This window comes from Ricinus communis, chromosome 3, assembly GCF_019578655.1.
Source record: "Ricinus communis isolate WT05 ecotype wild-type chromosome 3, ASM1957865v1, whole genome shotgun sequence".
In the NCBI taxonomy this organism is placed as follows: Eukaryota; Viridiplantae; Streptophyta; class Magnoliopsida; order Malpighiales; family Euphorbiaceae; genus Ricinus; species Ricinus communis.
The window spans coordinates 32,235,771-32,254,136 of NC_063258.1; the positions used below are offsets into that span (position 1 = coordinate 32,235,771).

Genomic DNA, 18,366 nt, shown 5'->3' on the forward strand with positions numbered 1-18,366 from the left:
TCACTTCTTTGGAGTGGGGCAGAGTTCTTTTTGGAAAAGTGCTGAGGGGAAAGTCTTAGGTACAAAATAGAATCATAAGAGAAAGAAAAAGACTTCAATTTTCTGAAAGATGATGACAAACATTTGTATGAATTCCATTTGATCATGGTATGGTACATTATTGGAGAATTTGACCATTGTGTGAAAAAAAATAAAAATTGACAAAGTACCCATATGCTGGAAGGCAAAAAGCATTACAGTTTTTTTTTTTTTTTGGTTTAAAATACCCATTCATGAATTTAGCCATAGTTGTCTAACCAATCACCTGTTGCTCTTAATAATCATGAAGCAAAATTGGGCTAAGCTAAGAGTGGTCCCCCCTAAATCAATTCCCATAAATACTTAACACCAAAATTAAAATGAAATATTTTTGAGATAATATGTAAAAGAATCTTGTTATATTTTGATTTTAAGTGGAATTAGACCTATAATGAATTGACAGGTTGAGTGTGTAAATAAGATCCTTTGATTTCGTGCATGGTAAGGGGGGCCAAAATGAAACAAAACAAAATAAGCATGGCCTTGTCCCACCTTTAAGTATAGTATTTAGAGAATAGACAAACAGTACCATTCACAAACTTCTAATGTAGCAATGTTCGTACCTAAGAGTATGTTTGTTTCGATGAAAATCAAGGGAAAGGAGAATCTTATTTTCTTTTTAGAATTTCTTTTGTTTTAATCAGAAAGAGAAAAAAGAAGGAAAAAATAAAAAAGAGAAATGGAAAGAAACTGCCAAAAATTGAAGTTTTGATTTTTAGATTTTTTAATTATATGTAACCAAAAAGATAAACATTCAGAAAATAGAAGAGAAAATCCAAATTCATTTTTCTTTTCTTTTCTCTTGTGCAATCAGTGCACCAAACACGCCGTAAGATTTCCTATATACACAAGCGAGGTATATAATAAAAGCAATTCGCTCAGTATGCAAAAGTTGGTTTGCGAAGCTTAAATGCGTATTACGAATGTGACATTTGCTTATATGAATTTCAAATTTCTACTGTTGATTAGGACTCGACTGCCAATTACATATATATTATTTTTATATAATAACTTAGTAAAAACAAATAGGTAATTAAATATTAATAAAATTAAATAGTATAATGATTTTATTTAATTAATCACAACCCCTAGACTATTAATATAATAAATTATTATACCAATAATTTATATTTTATTATAAATTTTAAAATCCAGAGAGATCAAAATATCTAATTTGGTGAGGCGTGGGCAGTGGTTGTAGTAGAATAGTCTCATATACCATATTGATGTGATTGCCTTATCCATAGCAACGAAAACACACATTTATGTATTATATGTTTCTTGTTGAAGACTTCTATTTTGTACTCTGATCTATACTTTTCAAAGGGCACTTGTCGGATACAATTGATCGTAGGAGAAAAAAAAAATTAAAAATTTTGGTATCATTTTGAGAACAATTATAGAGGGGAATTTGGTTAAAAGTGACCCCACCCCAAAAAAAAAAAAAAAAAGACTTTTAAAAGGAAAAGAAATGCTCTAGATGTGTTATAGTTAGTGATTTGTTTCTATCATACTTATGTTGAGAGTTCAAAGAAGATGCTTGTCATCTATTTCAAGTGCTATCAATTTCCGACGTGAATTAATCAAAGTTAAATATTTTATTCGTGAAATTTGATAAAATAAAATGAATTTTTTTAACAAAATTAAAAAAAAAAATTGGGATGATAAATATACTTGTTAATTAAGAAGTCAATCTTGACAAGTAAATGCTTTGGGAGCAACTAGTATCAAATCACAAGAGAAAATGAAAAGATATTGAAAGAAAAATATAGATCATGCTCAACTTTTGAGCAATTGATACCCTTTACAAAGGAGGATGAGAATGTGCTAAAAAAAATTTGGATGAGCTTGTCCTCAATGGTAGCCCACTCCCCTTGGCATTTTCCCACTTCCATGTTCCTCTCTCACCCTCAAATTAGGCTTTGGCTTTCTCCATGGACCACAAAACCACTTCCAATGCACTCTTTTCCTGGACCACTATTTGCCACTTGCCTTCCTGACCCCCCCCCCCCCCCCCCCCCCTCTTTCTTTTTTATTTTTTTTTATATCTCTTATCTGTCACAATGATAAGATTTCATTCAATCCTTTGAATAGTTTACCCGTCTCTCAATCTTTTCTCGGCAGTAAGGCCTTTTTCTCTTAGTATTATAATTCATCTTGTGTTTATTATCAATTTCTTTAACACAGTTGAACCGTTGTTGCTATAAAGAAACCACCAAAACCTGGTGGCCGGCGCCCCGAAAAAGATATTGTGTTCGTGACTAACTTCTTTCCCCTCCTAAATATTTATAATTATTCAAAGGAAAAGTTATTATACAGAAAGTTCTCTAAATTTTCCTATAATTCAATAATCGGTTAGAAATCTTTTTAAAAATATACTAAAATTCCTAAAACGGGTAGTCCATTCTTTTCAAGAAACGGTAAAATGAATTGAATAGAACAAAACTATGTATTTGAGTAGATTCTTTAAAAGGGTAATTCTGTAAGGGCAAGATTCTCATATTTTAGGAGGTGGAGGGACCAAAAGAAAATGGAGCTCAAAACAAAGTTGGAAGGTTTTGGAACTATAGGGTTTGGGTGGTGGAACAGTTTAGTAGGTCTTTTTCATTGCAAATATAAAGGAGTAGCAGCAGGTTGAAGCTTAAAAGTTAAAACTGTAAGGAGTTATGGAAGAAGGAAAACACAAAAAAAGTAGGTAAAAGGGTAACAGCTGCCCCGCCAGCAAATGTAGGTGACATGATAGATGAGATAAAAAAGGCATCAAAGGACATAAAATTTTAGGCATGGTTTTAATGATGTATTACATATGTGTGTGTTTTTCCAATCTTCACCTCTCTTTTATGTCATGTGATGTGATACCGTTTTGCTTGCTTGAAGCAACTGAGAACTCACACAGACATATACTGTGGATATAAGAGAACATTTCCCTGTTTACTTGAAGTAATGATGTTGATGCAACACATACGTGCAATTGGGAGGTTTTTTTTTGAAAGGGTGGAAGGTGAAAGCTCTATGAATTCTTCTTTTCTTAATTTTTGGACAAAATTCTTGAGACGTTGTTGGTGAAAGGTGAAATTTTTTAGTACAGAATTTGTCTTGTAGGGAGTGAAGATTGATGACTTGTAAGGAAATTTCTTTCACAAGATTGTGCATCCATATCAAAGAAGACAACAAAACATCTTGATCATTATTGGTTGGGTAATTTACCATTGACTGCCACAAATTGGACAAAGGGGATACACATGTTTGAATTGAGACACAACAGGATTGCTTTATAATGGAAAATATGTGGGAGTATAACGAGTATGTATATTTAATCCTAAATTATTTAATTTGCTTCCATCCAGTCAAATTTTAATTAACTGACAAAAGCGAAATTCATTCAAATTGATAATGAAAATTAAGTGAATAAATTTCCTAATTTGTTATTCCAAGGAAACTACTATATGGGTGTGATTGTTTGAGCTAAAAAGAGTTAAAATTTCATTTTATTTCATCTAAGATTAATGATGAGGTAGGAAGCTTTGAGGTGTCAAAAGCTTAAGGAAGGGTCCTGGTGGTGGGTGGCACTTGTGGTGGTTGAGATAGGAAACATTGACTGTCATGAAAATGGAGAGAAGGAAACCCGAATCATGTGGAAATTGTGCATCAAGATGATTAAGAAACCTATGGACTGTACTAATTATAGGGAACATTTGGTAATTGAAAGAATCTTCACTGAAGATGTTCTATAAATATTTTCTTATCTACCTTGAGAATTTGTTTTTCTCCACAATTTCCATTTTTTCTCATATCCTATTTGGAAAACAACTTCCTAAGGGTGATCAGATTCAAGTATGTACCTTTTACCAAGCATTGCTTATGATTATATAGCCTTAGATTAAAGAGTAAGAATGATGAAGATTGAAGACTAATCATCCAACCAATCAAATCAGCTGCTATCATTGACATTTACACAAGGCTTTCAAATATATTCCTATATTTAACAAAAGATCAGGAAATTAAAATTGTCGGTTTTGACTTAACAACAACAAGAGATTGAAGTTGTCGGTAGTCGAAAGGTTACCTCTTTTAAGCAGTAACAAACAACCCAATTCCAAGACGTTTGCTTCTAACATTTTGCTTTCATAATCCAATCCTAAATTTTGATGCCAGATCATAGTAAACCCTAATCCACAAAAATAACAACCAGAACCATTTCAGTTATTTATAGGCTCACGTGCATCTTCTTCTCTTAACCAAATCAGGAAAAGGGAAACCTTATTTCAACTCGTAATTTAACAATCCTGGATGTTCATCCAAATATGATTCCAAATTTCCACAGAAGTTTTGCAGAACAATTCCAATACCAATAAATCAAGCTCATTAGAAGCAGCCCGGCCCAAGAATTACAAATTTATCTTTTTTAACATTGATTTGACCTTTTAAACTGAGAGACAACGAGAGCCCACTAAGAAGTTCTGGGGCTGCCCCAGAAAAACTTCTATTAGCTCGGGACTTGCATTTTCAATTCTTGCCCCTTGAATCAAGTCACCATGTAACGCAACAAAACCCAGCCTAATCATTCAACCATGTACTTGTACAAATTCAACATGTTGTTCTTTTCACATCTCTTTGTTTCTTTTGAGGGAAGGTATGCAATTACTGAATTTCGTCAAGGCATGTGTTGATAATGGATTTACAAGTGCATCAGAAATCCTCAATATACATCGAATAGAGTTGAAATCATCCGCTGGTCCACTCAAATAGTACAATAAGATGAGATCACTAGCATAATTTGGAAATCACTGTGATCCATATTAAAGATGCCAACAAAATCCAAAATTCACCTATGTTGAATAGCAATTCCCCAGACCCCTGATACAGTGGCAGGAAGAATGGTCAAGCAGTCCCAATTATGCGAATATGGAATGGGGGACCTCGACAGAATATTGGCTCATCAGCTGAATCCGTTCTTGCACGGGTTCTGAGCACATCATTAGCATCTGCAATGACAGCAGCAGCTACCAGAGTGTACTCTCCAGGGACAAGAAAATGTAAAGAGAAACAGTGCTTAGATTCTTGAAGTGCGGGCACCTCCATAATAATCCCATTCAGAACACCTACAATGAATTCCAACAACCACAAAGTTGTGTTAACGATTTCCAATGGTATAAATATGCAAAGCAATCTGTATTTCAGCCTTGCTCTTTCAGAAACAAAATCAAATTCAAAGCAGATTACTAGCTGAACATGAGAATAATAATCCCTCCAAGAGTGCAAATGTCTGGAGAACAGCATCAAAAGGGGATCTTACCAGCCCATAAAACAGTGGCCTTGCTACCCTCGACACAATTATGTCCAGCGACGTCCCTGCATGTAATGCTGAGACTCATCCTAATCATTTCCTTGGTGTTGTTGCGAACTACAACTTCCATAGGAGTCATGTCATGAGCCATCACAGAACCTTTAGACCCAGAGGAGTCAACAGGCATTTCAGATTCTCTCGGGACATTGCTTTTAACAAGCCTGAAGCCAAATGTCAATGGATCTGGTAGCAGCACATCCATAACAGATGTCTGAAGGGCTGCCTGAATGGCATCCTTTATATTTAATTCTCCAGAGCTGTTTCTTCCAGATTGCCACCTTACCTTTATTCTGGAAATGAGGTTTTTAATGGAAGCATTTAGTTCAGCTTTGGCGTTCTTTTCTGAGAAGCTTGAATTTCTACCACCAATACCCCCATCAGGCTGAAAATCCTTCATGAAAAAGGAACCATCAAGAATGGGTAATTTGAAATGCTCCAGTGGTATTAACACCCTTGCAGAGTAATCCCTATCAATTCTTGTTTTTGGATAACTATATTCAGTGCCTTCTTGATCAGCAGAAAGATTATCCTCATGACTGTCAAGTTGGACAGACACACTAATTTCAAACACAACATCAGTTGGATTAGACAATTCCAATTCCAGAAAGCGCAGTCCCCAACTTCCTCTAAAAGGATCAATTTTTACCAATCCATCCATCTTTTTTGGACTAATAGCTTCTTTACTAGGGCTACACTCAACATGAACCGGTTCTGGAGGATTTTCACCAACATGAGCAGGAATTTCCATTGAAAGCAAACGAGCCTTTACAAAAGATAATCCTCGCAACACACAAATGTGCAAGGGAATAACCATGCGTCTACCAGGAGGAACAGCAGATCCCTTTGTGTGAGGATCTCCAGAATCTGTCAAGGGCCCTGATAACCAAAATGAATACAGTAGCTCAGTCAGCAATCATTCTAATATCTCACTGCAGTAACTTTCGTGGAATTTCAAGTTTATCTTACTAGAAACAAAATGGTGCATAGAGAGCTCTGTATCAAGAATAAAATTAATATATAAGCTGATCACTATGCCACATTGACTGCTGCACAAGCAAGAAGCTTATTTCAGGTACAGTTACCAGATGCCATGAGGGTATATGTGGGACAAAGCTCCAACCTCCAAACTGAATCTCATAGGCTTATATAAAGAAGTCAAACTCCAGGGCTCAGGCAACCACAAGTTAATTTAGCGTTCAATCAATTTATATGTCCAAAAATTTCACAAACAGGAGGCATGGGCTTCGGACCTGACTATAACACAATTTGAGTCATCAAAAAACAATGAACAGACAGAGCAACTGAGCGTCCAAGTTTATAATGTAACTATTCTTAGAAGGAGAAAGCATAGGGTTTCTTTTTTTATCTAATTCAACGAGAAGATGATACGGCAGATGGTCCAGAACTACAGGCAAACAAAGACATTTTTGCAATAGCCATTGTGCATTGCATTTTGTCACAGTAACCATAATACAAATGATTGTTTATGTGAGAGAGAGAGAGAGAGAAGCCTTTATCATATGCAGAGTTATGAGAATACCAGCATAGTGAATCAGCAAAGTGGGGCTGCTACCATCTTTTAATTGTCTCCCGAGACTTCCAGAGGCATGCTTATTACCAGTAATATCAAGGTCTACTAATCCAAGCTGCCAGGCCTTCAGTGTCACAGGTAGAATAACTTCTGCACCAGGCTTCAAAGGAAGTGCAGATTTTAAGGTTTCATATGGTATTGAGACAACAGAATCTTGGTTTTTTCCAGAGAGCGAGATATGGGCTTGTTCAACTGGAACGGTGCCTGCATTAGCCAGACTAATCCAGACATCACGTATTTCACCTTCATATAAAACTATTGCACCGCCACCACCAACAACATGAGAAACTAGCAACGGAAGTGGAGGTACTACAGAAATATTTGGAACAGATACATTTCTCAGCTTTGGAGATCCACAACATCTGAAAGGGTCAGAAAGCACAAGACCTTGCGCAGCACCAAGAAGCAGATTATCGACATCTCTAAAAAGGTGTTCAGTAATAACACCAAAACAGTGAACAGTGCAACCCGGAATTGTCACTGGCCCCTCTGAAGTTGGAATTCCAGATAAAGTTATCACCTTTGATGAATTAGGTGGGAGCTCTACACTAACAGGAAAAGCATCAAAATTTTCTGAATGCACTGATAGATATATACTATCAACCCTTAAATCAAAGCCACATGGGTTTGCCAACTCCACCAAGACCTGCACTGGTTCTCCAACAATCCATATCAACTCCTGCTTGCTGCTGTCATTTGGTTCTCCTTTGCTGAATGGTGTATATATAAAAGGTCCTGTTGGAGCAGATCCAGCCCACCAATCTTCTCTTGCTGGATTGCGTTTCACAATATCCATATGAGAAGAATGGAGAGGAAAAGAGTATAACCTGAAAGAATAATAGATTAACGAAAACGGATTACCAACTAGGAAAACCACACTGATGAGAAGAATGAGACTCTGAAGGTCTTCTCAATGCTGACAGATAAAATAAATACAAGACATTACACACTTAGAGACAAATACCTAACAAAAGGTAAGGCAGGATCAGCACAGCGAGTTCCTGAAGGTAACCTCTCAGCTGAATTAGTAAGTGCACTAGCAAGGCCATTCTGTCCAGCAGGTGTGATTAGAGGATAATATGATCTCAATAACCGTGCAGCAGCACTCCATGCAGCAAGGGGATCTCCAGCACGGACAGCAGAAAGCAATATCTCCCTCAGAACAACCATTTGCAATGTGCTCCACTGAGACTCAAATAAAGAGACGATAGACTCGTGATGCATTTTCCCGCTATCAGCATGGCTGGATCCAATTTCCTTCTATTTAAAAAAAAACATTATTTTTATGTTAGAAAAAATTATAATAACATGTCAAATCTACCAAAAAGAGTGAATGGCCTGTAATCATAATAATGATGCAGCTTATAGATAGAAATTCTCAAATAAGCATAAGAAGAGACAAACTAAATTATAGACTAAGGCACAGAAAAAACAGAGAGTAATCTCATAACACCAACTGAAAGTACATTAGCAAGAAAATATTTTGAAAGGCAGCGGAGCAAAAAAGTTAAAAGGAAAAAGAAATTTCTTATGGGTTCATCTGAGGATTCATTAATCCAAGTACAAACAGAACATGCAGGTAAAGTAACGGGAAACAAAAAAATCTATATTTACAAAGCGTGTATACCAATTTCCAATCATGTATGCCAAAAACTCTAAATATTTCCTCCCACTACCTGAGCACTTATGTCGGAAGGAGGATGACTGGAGAAGGATGCTCTACTCTGAACACGATATGCACTAGTTGTCATTGCCAAAACTTGCATAGCACTGATAGCTGCCAATCTATTATCTTGTTGCATATACAGCTGGGCTACTTGCCTTGAGAAAAAGGCTGCTTTCCTCTGATAACCAAGCGACCCAAATAAGCGAGCTATTTCAACATATAATATGAGTCTATCACTGGCATCAATCAAAGATCTTGCACCATCAGCAGCACTAGTTAGCAACTCCACCACATCTTTAGTGATTCCTCTTCTGGAAAACCAAGAACCATAAAGTGAAATATTGCCTCAGAGAAATAGTTCTATTGGAAAACTTGGGGACATCAAAAAGTAAACTCAAAAATTCACAACAGATATTTAAAACATTCTTCAAGACAGAGATGAATGCAAGGAGTGGAACTATTTTGATGCCAGAGGAGCAGAATCCAAGCAAATATTATATTATGGCAAGCAATTATGAAGGCAGATGAAGCTTCGAAGCAGCTACTTCATTTGTGCACCTCTCTCTCTCTCTCTCTCTCTCTCTCATACAAGCACGCATGCACATACAAACCAAAAAGAAAAAAGCAATGCATATATTACCTGCAAAGAAATCTTGCTAATTTCAGAGTAGCTTCAAGTTCAAAGCTTAAAGGCGAAACTCTGCATCCAGAATATAAGAGAAGAATGCAGTCAAGAAAATAAATATTAAAAGGACATAAAACCTTAAGACCCCTACAGGGATAATAAAGTTCAACCCAAGCAAATACATCAGATAAGAAGTATCTAGTTTTGCGATTTGAGGAGCAAAAAGCATTGAAAAGTCTTAATTTCCATTTGGATTAGAATGGTGGAAAGATAGTGAGAATGTATTTGCAATTTCTTAGGTTGTGCAAGTAATGTAAACCAGCTATCTTTGAATCACTGATATACATAGAGTTTCACCTTTCAATGCAAACCACCTAGTCACCTTTCAGCATCAACCACCTAATCAGTGACTGGAACTATCACTGCCCAGAAAAATATTCATGACTAAATTGAAAAAACAGTAACTACCTTTGAGCATTGTCTGGTGTAAATGACTTCTTGTAATGTGATATCACACTATTGTACCGATACTTGACTTCATCCTCAAAAACTGCATCCTTTTGACCCATTTGATCTATCTGATAATGGTAGAAATGAATAATGAAAAGTTGCATAACTCCATGGTATATCAATCTAAAGTTCAGGTAAATGGTTGTTGCAGAAAATGCATAACAACACTCCATACAATTAGCAAATACATATAACCAACAGAAAAAACACACTGGAATATACCAATGCTGTCAATTTATCAGGACAAAAGGGAACCAAATTCCGCTTGTCTTGAATTTAAAAAGTATACATACCAGCAAGGCACAAACACTACCCTCCAAAGCTCCAGCATACCAGAAAAAATCTGCAGTCAATCTAGCTAATTCTAATGCAGTGGAATAGTGTGCATTAGCATCAACAGGTGATCCAGCCAACAAACAGTAATCCCCTATCGTCTTTTGTGCCCGTGCAAGCCTTCTCTTTTTAGCCTTGATCACCTACAAATAATTCCAAATTCAAATATCACTAAAAGATAGAAAACACACAATGCAAAACATCAATATATGAAAATCAGAACCTTCTTAAAGTAAAGAAACTAGAAAAATAAAAAATAAAAATCCATAAAACACCTAGACATGAACCTCCTCAGAGCTTAAAGTAGCTTGAGAATCCAAAGGCGTCTTGAGTATAGTTCCAGCAGATTCAGCCTGTAAAACCCACTTCTCGAATTCCATCAACAAAGAAGCCGCTATATCTTGCATCATAGTTTGCAAATGTATCTCCAGTGTTTCCCGATCTGCCGGTGGAAACAATTTCAAATTCTCCCCCTTTTTACCACCATCCTCCAACTATATCACAAAATCCCCAAAAAATGAAAGAAAAAAAGGATTAGAACTTTAAGAAATGCTTCGTAATAGAATTAAAACCCAAGAAAAAACAATTTAATTCTCTAACCTGAGAATCACAAGGAGAAAAAGCGAAACAGCGAGAAACAAGGGCAGAGGCGTAATATTTACAAGAGGCATTGAATTGATCGAGAACGGAATCGAGATCAGGAGAGGAAGGGCAGTGACAAACGCCGATAACAGCGAGGATCTTGCGATTGGATTGAAAATCTTCCCAAGGGCTAGGAGGAGAGCCACCCAGAACGAATTTAAACCGGAGAGAACCAGTGTCCCATGGTTGATTAGCGAATGGCGATTTCTGATGTTCAGTGTAGAATGAGCTTATTGCTGAGAGTGGGATTCTGTGCTGCCCCTCAAACATTGAGTAGTAATCCCGCAGAATCTTCGCTGGCACCGCTCCGATTGGTATTATTGCGATTCGGATCATGCATGAGGTTTCGATGCTTACGTCTGGTTCCATTTTTCTTTCTCTTTTTATGGAAATGGAGCGTTTCCAGATCAGAGCGAGCGACAGAAGAAAATCAGTTTTAAGTGATTTAACAGAAGGGAGAACTTTTTCTTTAATGTTCTGTCAGTTACTCAAGTGGAGAGAAACTTTTCTCTTGTCGTTCCCTTGCAAAACGACATATTTATATTTGTATTTCTATTATATAACACCCTAAACTTTTCAGCAAATCTCAATTAAACTCTTATATTTTAAGTTTCAACAATTGAATTCTTAAAGTAAAACATATCAATTAGCTCCGTTTAAAATATCATTAAAAATATATTTTTCATTTCAATAAAAACGGTAAAAAAAAACTATTTCAATAAAAGCAGTAAAAGAAACTGTCCGAATACATTTCAAGTAAGGTATTTTTAGATGAGTGAGAGCACGTGGAAATGACATATTCCCTCTACTGCTTGTAGAGGTTGTGAAAAATGTTGATAATGGCATTTCATATTTTATTATTTTAATCTCTTAATTTAGGATATCAAAACACATAAATAAAAAAGAAGACATAAAATAAAATAAAAAATAGACAGTTACATTGATTTTACAATGGTAATATTAACTTTTGGAACCTAGTTCAATTAATTACCACATCCTTTAAAGTCTAGGACTCCTGTTTTAGAATGAGTTAGGGACATGGAGTTAATATGTTTTAGTTAGTTTAAGGGTGTAATTGTTGAGTCTTGGAGTATAAGAATTTAATTGAGATTCGTTGAAAAGTTTAGGAGGCCATCGTACCTTTTGCCTATAATTTTTTTAATTTTAAATTGTCAATTACAGAAAGAGAGCTTTACTCAATCGAATCATTAGAAACCATGGCAATGGAGCTTAGCGAAGCTTCTTCTTCCACCAATCCTCTCCTTCTTCGTCTTCAAGAATTTCTATCTTCTTGCTCTCAAGTAAATCCTCTAGATTTTAGTTCAGTTCAGTTCTGTTTACTTCCAAGAACTTTTAATTTACTCTAAAAATTTTCTTCTTTCTTCTTTTATAGGCAATTATAATTGGAGATGGAAGCTCAGTGTCAAACCTAGTCAACTTCCTCGAAACAGTTTCCAGTTCTGCATCAGCTAACTCTGATGATCAAGAAGCCCACAACAATGCATTGCAAATTCTTTCTGAAATCCATAGATTTTTGCTTTGTCCTTCTTTAGACCAGGTTTTGCTTTCATCTTTCTCAATATAAAAGAAAAAGTTGGTTGCTTCCTGTATGATTTGATAAAAAAGTTACTAACTTTGAGCGGGTTTTGGTTTTGTAGGAGGTTATTGATGCACTTTCATTTGATTTGCCTAAAGCTACTTCAAAATTTGCAGGCTTGTCAGGTAAGTGCTTGGAGATTGCTGATAGGATCATTGATCGTTTTATAGAAACATGTAGTCCACGTGACATGCTTTCAGTTCTATGTGAGGTAAAATTATTCATATTTATTTACTCAATTTATTGGTTTTTGTGCTAAAATCTGGCACTTTTCTATTAATCTTCTTTGTCCTTGTAAATGTGATTCAACACTGACATACAGTTTTTATTGAATCAGGCATTGGGTTCCAGAGATAGGCCAGCTTATGCATCTGGTTATGTTGCTTCTCTTCTAAGTGGGCTCTCGAAAGGTAATTTCTCTTTAATGCGTTAATTTTAGTTTCCACCATTTTGGTTCCAGATTTGGTGATTTTTATAGTTGCAGAAAGCCCTTCTGATCGACCCTTTTCATCAGTTGACGGAATAGCCCCATCTATCTGGGATGATTCTCACGGATTGACATTTCCATATGTGGGGCTAGTTCAATTGAGAAAGAAAGCTCTTTTGTTGCTTTGATGCTAGAACCTAAACCTGTGGGTTGGTTGGATGGATGACCAGGGTATATAGAATGTGATACGGCTTGCTCAGCATGGTTCCGACCAGCAAGAAGATGTTGCTTGTTGGATACAACCGGATCAATAGGGCTAAAAACTCACTTGAGCAGGGCTCTAGAGTAGTGAGTAAGCCGCATTGAGAATGGGTGGTGTCATTATTGTATTTACTTATTTTTGTGTGCGTGTATAGCAACAATATTGGGTATTATATTTGCTAAATTTTAGGGAATAATCTTTGTAGAATATAGTTTAGCTTATAAATACTCCATCCTGGGGATCAAAATATTAAGACTTCAGTGGTTTGGTTACTGATTAGTCCATAATCTTTCTTATAGTTTTTCTTCCTTCTGTTTAATATAAAATGAATAGCTTCCTTTGTATCAAGAGTCCGAACATGGTAAGAAATTCCAACTGCAGAAAGCTATGGTCAAGGATGTGCTAATTTCTGTTGTGGATCCACTAAGCAGGCTTGTTAATTCAATTATTTAATTTCTTTTTCCAGTGTTCCTTTCTATACAGAGGCGTCATTATGAGCAAGTAAAAGTAGCAATTCCTGTTATCCTCAATGTGCTACAGGCTACAACTTCAGAATTGGACGATGAAGATAATGAATGTATAAATTTGTTTTCCAGAGCTTTAGGCATTGCCGATTCTGTGCAGACAGTTTGTGCAAAATTGGTATGTCAGTTTGATGATTTATTTTCCCATTCTATTTGCTTTTCCTTGGGACTTTGGATATATTCTCAATCAAGTGCTGATTACTTCTCACAATCCGTCGGTGGTTTTGACAGGAGGGCATAGTTAAAGAAAAGCTTTGTGCTCTACTTGCTTTATATGTATTACAAATCATGGTATGCACTTCTTTATTCTTCTGTACCCTCGTTAAAGTTCCTATATTGAGTGCATATACCAGCTAATGTGTTTTACTTTTTAATTTGCTTTCTGGGATCTTGATCTATTTTCTGGTCATTTTATTGCATTGTCTTCAACTCTAAAAAATGGTGACGCATGTCTTAAATACACCCTTGATGTGCAGGCTCTTCTTTCCCTGAAGGAAGGAGGTGAAAATTCAAGCTATCTGCACCTGGTTTCACAGCTTTCTATGTTCTTCTCATATTGTGGTTTATCATATCTTGGTTTAATTACTGGATCTGATATTGATATGAAGATGAATATTGTTGTTGAAGGTAAATTACAACAGGTTTATTGCATGCTATTGTTTGTATCTCTTAATTTGTCATTTTAGAGTAAATTTGTGACAGTTTTCCCATGCAATGTTAAATTATTGCAAATTGTACAGAGAACGACGATGATTGTAGGAGTTGTTTACCCTACATCAAACATGGAGCATCTCTTTCAGGTTTGCATTTGCAAATAATACAGTTTCCTTGTCCTGTTTATTTTCTCTTCTCTTTGACGATTGATTATCTATATTCTTTCAGTTCCTTAGTTTCTCCTGTTTTATCAATACAGTGATCTGGGGTCATATAGATGAAGATGTTTCTCAGGCTGCTAGGGAAAACATGTCAGCTGTTAAGGCTGAGTTACAAAATAAGCAAACTAACAGGTGGCAGGCAGTGGGAATGTTAAAGCACATACTTGCATCTACCACTATGCCTTGGGAATTAAAGAAACACGCTATTAACTTCTTGCTTTGCATTACTACTGGAAGTGGCACACAGAGTGATGAGCGCACTGACTGCTCTATTTATTTGCCTAGCCTCTGTGCTACTTTGCAGGTACCATCTTGCTTGAGTTTGCACATCAATTTCTGTGATCTTTTCTAACACCTAAAATACATGTTTCAGGCCATTACAATGGTTATCATATATGCTCCAAATACTGAGTTGAGGAAGAATGCCTTTGAGGCATTGAAGAGGGTAAGGTTTGAGCTATAGCTGAAATACTGGAGGTGGTAGTGAACCTACAAACTCGTGTTTTGAAATCATTAGGTCATCAAGCTAATTGCCATGTGCCATTACTAAAAAGTCAATTACGTAGTGGTCCTTGACTGTTTTTTCTTGTGAAGCTTTCAAATGGTTTGGTATTTGTCCAAATGATTAATCAATGTACAATTTGACCAGGTACTTGCTGATATTCCAAGTACTGAGAGGTTTGATATTTTAAAAACTTTGGTTACAAATAGTGACTCTTCCTCTATGGTATGCCTTACAAACTTGTTTATATGATTCATAAGCTCCAAGAATTGTTCAAACTAGAAGTAAAATTTCGTTACTGAAATATGTGTAACAACTTTATATAGATTGCAATTCTTTTAGATCTGGTCAGAGGTGAGTTGCACATGGAAAATCGCCAAAAAACATTATTAAGGAAAGATGAAGATCTGCAACCAGAAAGCCAAAGGAGCTCAGTTGCATCACTATGGACTGCTGGAGTGCTCGAATTGGTGGAGTTTGTTTTGAGGCCTCCAGAGGGCGGACCTCCTCGCTTTCCGGAGAATGGAGATGCGGTACTTCTTTAACTTAAATCATATATTATTATATTCTCCTCTTTGACACGGACAGCCTTATCTCTTTTTTAAAAGATATAAAATAAAAAAACAACCTAATATATATGCTTGATCAAAAAACTATGATGTTCCACAGGTTCTAGCTGCGCTCAACCTGTACAGATTTATTTTGATAACAGAATCAGCAGGTAAAATGTTGCGAATTCATTAAACTTAAGGAATCAAAGATTCAATTGATGATGTTCTTGCTTTTAGTTTCCTTCTTCAAAAGAAAATCTATTTGCATTGGAATAAATGGTATTCTTGTCATGATTCAATTCATTTTAGCTAGAAAAATAGGAAGAATCCCGAGTCTATTAATTTGGATGGAGTAAAGAATGACAGCAAGAAACTATGAAGTTGATGAGTGGTATTTGTGTATAGGACCTGAAAAGTGGAGACATGCATTTTATTCCATTAGTTCATTTAAGTGAACCTGGATGCTTCTTTTGACAGTGTATTAGTTTTTGTATCTAATACTGTAAAACACAATTTTGCCTTTGATTTATGAAATTTTATGAAGTTTAATTTATTATTAAGATGGAACAGGAAAAACCAACTTTACTGGAGCACTGTCGAGGAACAATTTACAGCAGGCATACAGTCAATGGTTTTTGCCTCTTAGAAGCGTGGTGACTGGAATTTTGGCAGAGAACAAGAATGATCATGATCAATTTGCAATCAACACAGTTTGTGCCCTTAACCCAGTTGAGTTAGTTTTATACCGCTGTATTGAGCTTGTTGAAGAGAAACTAAAGCATTCGAGGTAAAAATTGTTGTGACCTTTGCATCCAGAATTCATGCATCAGATGCTCTGATGCTCAATTAATCAAACAGTAGCAGGAAGGCAGATGGTATACTTGCCAGCTTTAGTCCTTCACGTCTCTTTGGCTGTACTTTAGAGAAGAGAATATCCATAATTTGTTTGATGTTTAAGGTTGGAGTGTGACATTTTCACAGCAGAGAAAATGCAGCCGTTTTCGACCAATTCATACTTCAAATTCAAATAAATTCGTTCAAGTACTGCGACTAGTAGATGAAAAATTTCTCTGGTGGCTGAGAGCTGACTCCATGTTTGCTTAAACTGAATTCTTTCTAGAATGCAAGTAAAATGAAAGCTGATAAATAAAGCAAAAGTTGAAAATAAGTTTTTAAAAACTAAAGTATTGACAAACTTTCTGATCAGTTGGCGATTAACTCTGTTCATGGAAAATATTTTTCATCCGTAGATGCGTGGGCCATCTAGTTTAAAAGACAAAATCAATTTCAAGGAAATTGACATTCTTTCTCAAAATAAAAAATTATATTAGTCGTTTATGCGTGAGGTGTATAATTATTATTATTTTAATTATAAAATTAAATTGATAAATATAATTTAATAAAATTTTCAGTATTTAATATTGTTTTATAAAATTTTAAAAAATAATAATAAATTAATTATTGTTAATTGTCTTTATTTTTCTAAAATTTTATTAATATAATAATGTAAAATTTATTTATTAATTAATTTTAGTATTATAAATTAACATATCAGTATCATTAATATTATTATTTTTTAAAATTAAGAATTTATTATAAAATTAAAAAGTTAGTTTATTATTTAAATAAAATATAAAAATATAATTTAAGATGTTATTTTCTATATTAGAATTATTATTTAATACAAAACTAATTTATTAGATAATATATATTAAAATATAATTAATATATTATTTTTTAGAATAGATTTAATATTATTATCTGATTAGGAAACTATTTATTAGTTAATATAATATTAAAATATAATTAATAATGCTATTATTTTTTAGAATAGAATTAGTATCATTATTAGTTAGTATAAAATATTAAATATAATTAATATCCTATCTCTTAGAATTAGAGTCGGTGTTTATTTAGAAATGTAATATATTAATAAATAAATCAATAAAAAAAACTAAAAAATTACCATAAACTTGAATCTCATGTGTCAAAATAGTACATATGTTAAAATGAAATTTTTATATATCAAAAATTAAGTATACATGTTAAAAAAAATTTAGGATTTATAAATTAATATATATTAGTAGTATACTCGTGCGTTGCACTACCGTAATTATTTTAATTATAAAATCAAATTTATATATACAATTTAATCAATTTTTTAATATTTAATATTGATTTATAGTAATTTTAAAATAATAGCAAACTAACTATTTTTAATTGTGTTTAACTTTTTATATTATTGTATTAATAAATTACTTATTTATTAATATTATTTTTAAATTAATACTATTAATAAATTATTTTTAAAATATTTATTTATTAATATTATATAAATTAATACTATCAATATAATTGCTATTATTATTCTTTAAAATTAAAAATTAATTTATTAGTGAATATAATATTTAAAAATATTATTTTTTATAATTAGAATCATTATCTAATTAGAAAATTAATTTGTTAGTTAATATAATATTAAAATATAATTAATATGCTATCTTTAGAATAATTATTATCTAATTAAAAATTAATTTATTAGTAATATGTTATTTTTTAGAATTAAAATGAGTGTTTAATTAGAAATGTAACTTATTAATCAATAAATTAATAAAAAATTCATAAAATTTACATATAAGTTTGAATCTTATGTGTGTTAAAAATAATACATATATCAAAATAAAAATACTACGTATCAAAAATTAAGCACACGTATCAAAAAAATTTAATATCTCAAAAATTAATATATATATATTATGAACTAATAAAATACTATGAAATAATTGCATAGACATATACTAAATAATATATAATCATTGAAAATCACCTCCAGCCT

At 33.9% G+C, this 18,366-nt stretch overlaps 2 protein-coding genes across 4 annotated transcripts; one reads left to right on the forward strand and one right to left on the reverse strand.

Annotated features, from left to right (window-relative positions):
• Positions 1 to 4,616: 4,616 nt before the first annotated feature.
• LOC8274221 (trafficking protein particle complex II-specific subunit 120 homolog) lies at positions 4,617 to 11,285 on the reverse strand. Its single transcript, XM_015717046.3, has 10 exons — positions 10,751 to 11,285; positions 10,438 to 10,644; positions 10,111 to 10,293; positions 9,776 to 9,885; positions 9,323 to 9,382; positions 8,693 to 8,993; positions 7,981 to 8,276; positions 6,966 to 7,843; positions 5,375 to 6,301; positions 4,617 to 5,180 (listed from the first exon to the last, which is right to left on the reverse strand). The coding sequence occupies exons 1-10, from the start codon at positions 11,159 to 11,161 to the stop codon at positions 4,960 to 4,962; spliced, it is 3,594 nt and encodes a 1,197-aa protein (XP_015572532.2). The 5' UTR covers positions 11,162 to 11,285; the 3' UTR covers positions 4,617 to 4,959.
• Positions 11,286 to 11,947: 662 nt separating this feature from the next.
• Positions 11,948 to 16,574, forward strand: LOC8274219 (aberrant root formation protein 4). 3 transcript variants are annotated; one of them, XM_048372173.1, is made up of 14 exons: positions 11,948 to 12,093; positions 12,186 to 12,350; positions 12,451 to 12,600; positions 12,727 to 12,799; positions 13,545 to 13,720; positions 13,834 to 13,893; positions 14,079 to 14,229; positions 14,343 to 14,402; positions 14,516 to 14,781; positions 14,851 to 14,922; positions 15,127 to 15,204; positions 15,306 to 15,512; positions 15,649 to 15,700; positions 16,101 to 16,574. In XM_048372173.1, the coding sequence occupies exons 1-14, from the start codon at positions 12,010 to 12,012 to the stop codon at positions 16,319 to 16,321; spliced, it is 1,815 nt and encodes a 604-aa protein (XP_048228130.1). In that variant the 5' UTR covers positions 11,948 to 12,009; the 3' UTR covers positions 16,322 to 16,574. The 3 variants fall into 3 exon arrangements, 2 of the variants coding, with proteins under 2 accessions (XP_048228130.1, XP_048228131.1); XR_007215208.1 differs by lacking the exon at positions 16,101 to 16,574 and having other exon boundaries at positions 15,322 to 15,512; positions 15,649 to 15,701; XM_048372174.1 differs by lacking the exon at positions 11,948 to 12,093 and having other exon boundaries at positions 12,451 to 12,514.
• Positions 16,575 to 18,366: the final 1,792 nt, after the last annotated feature.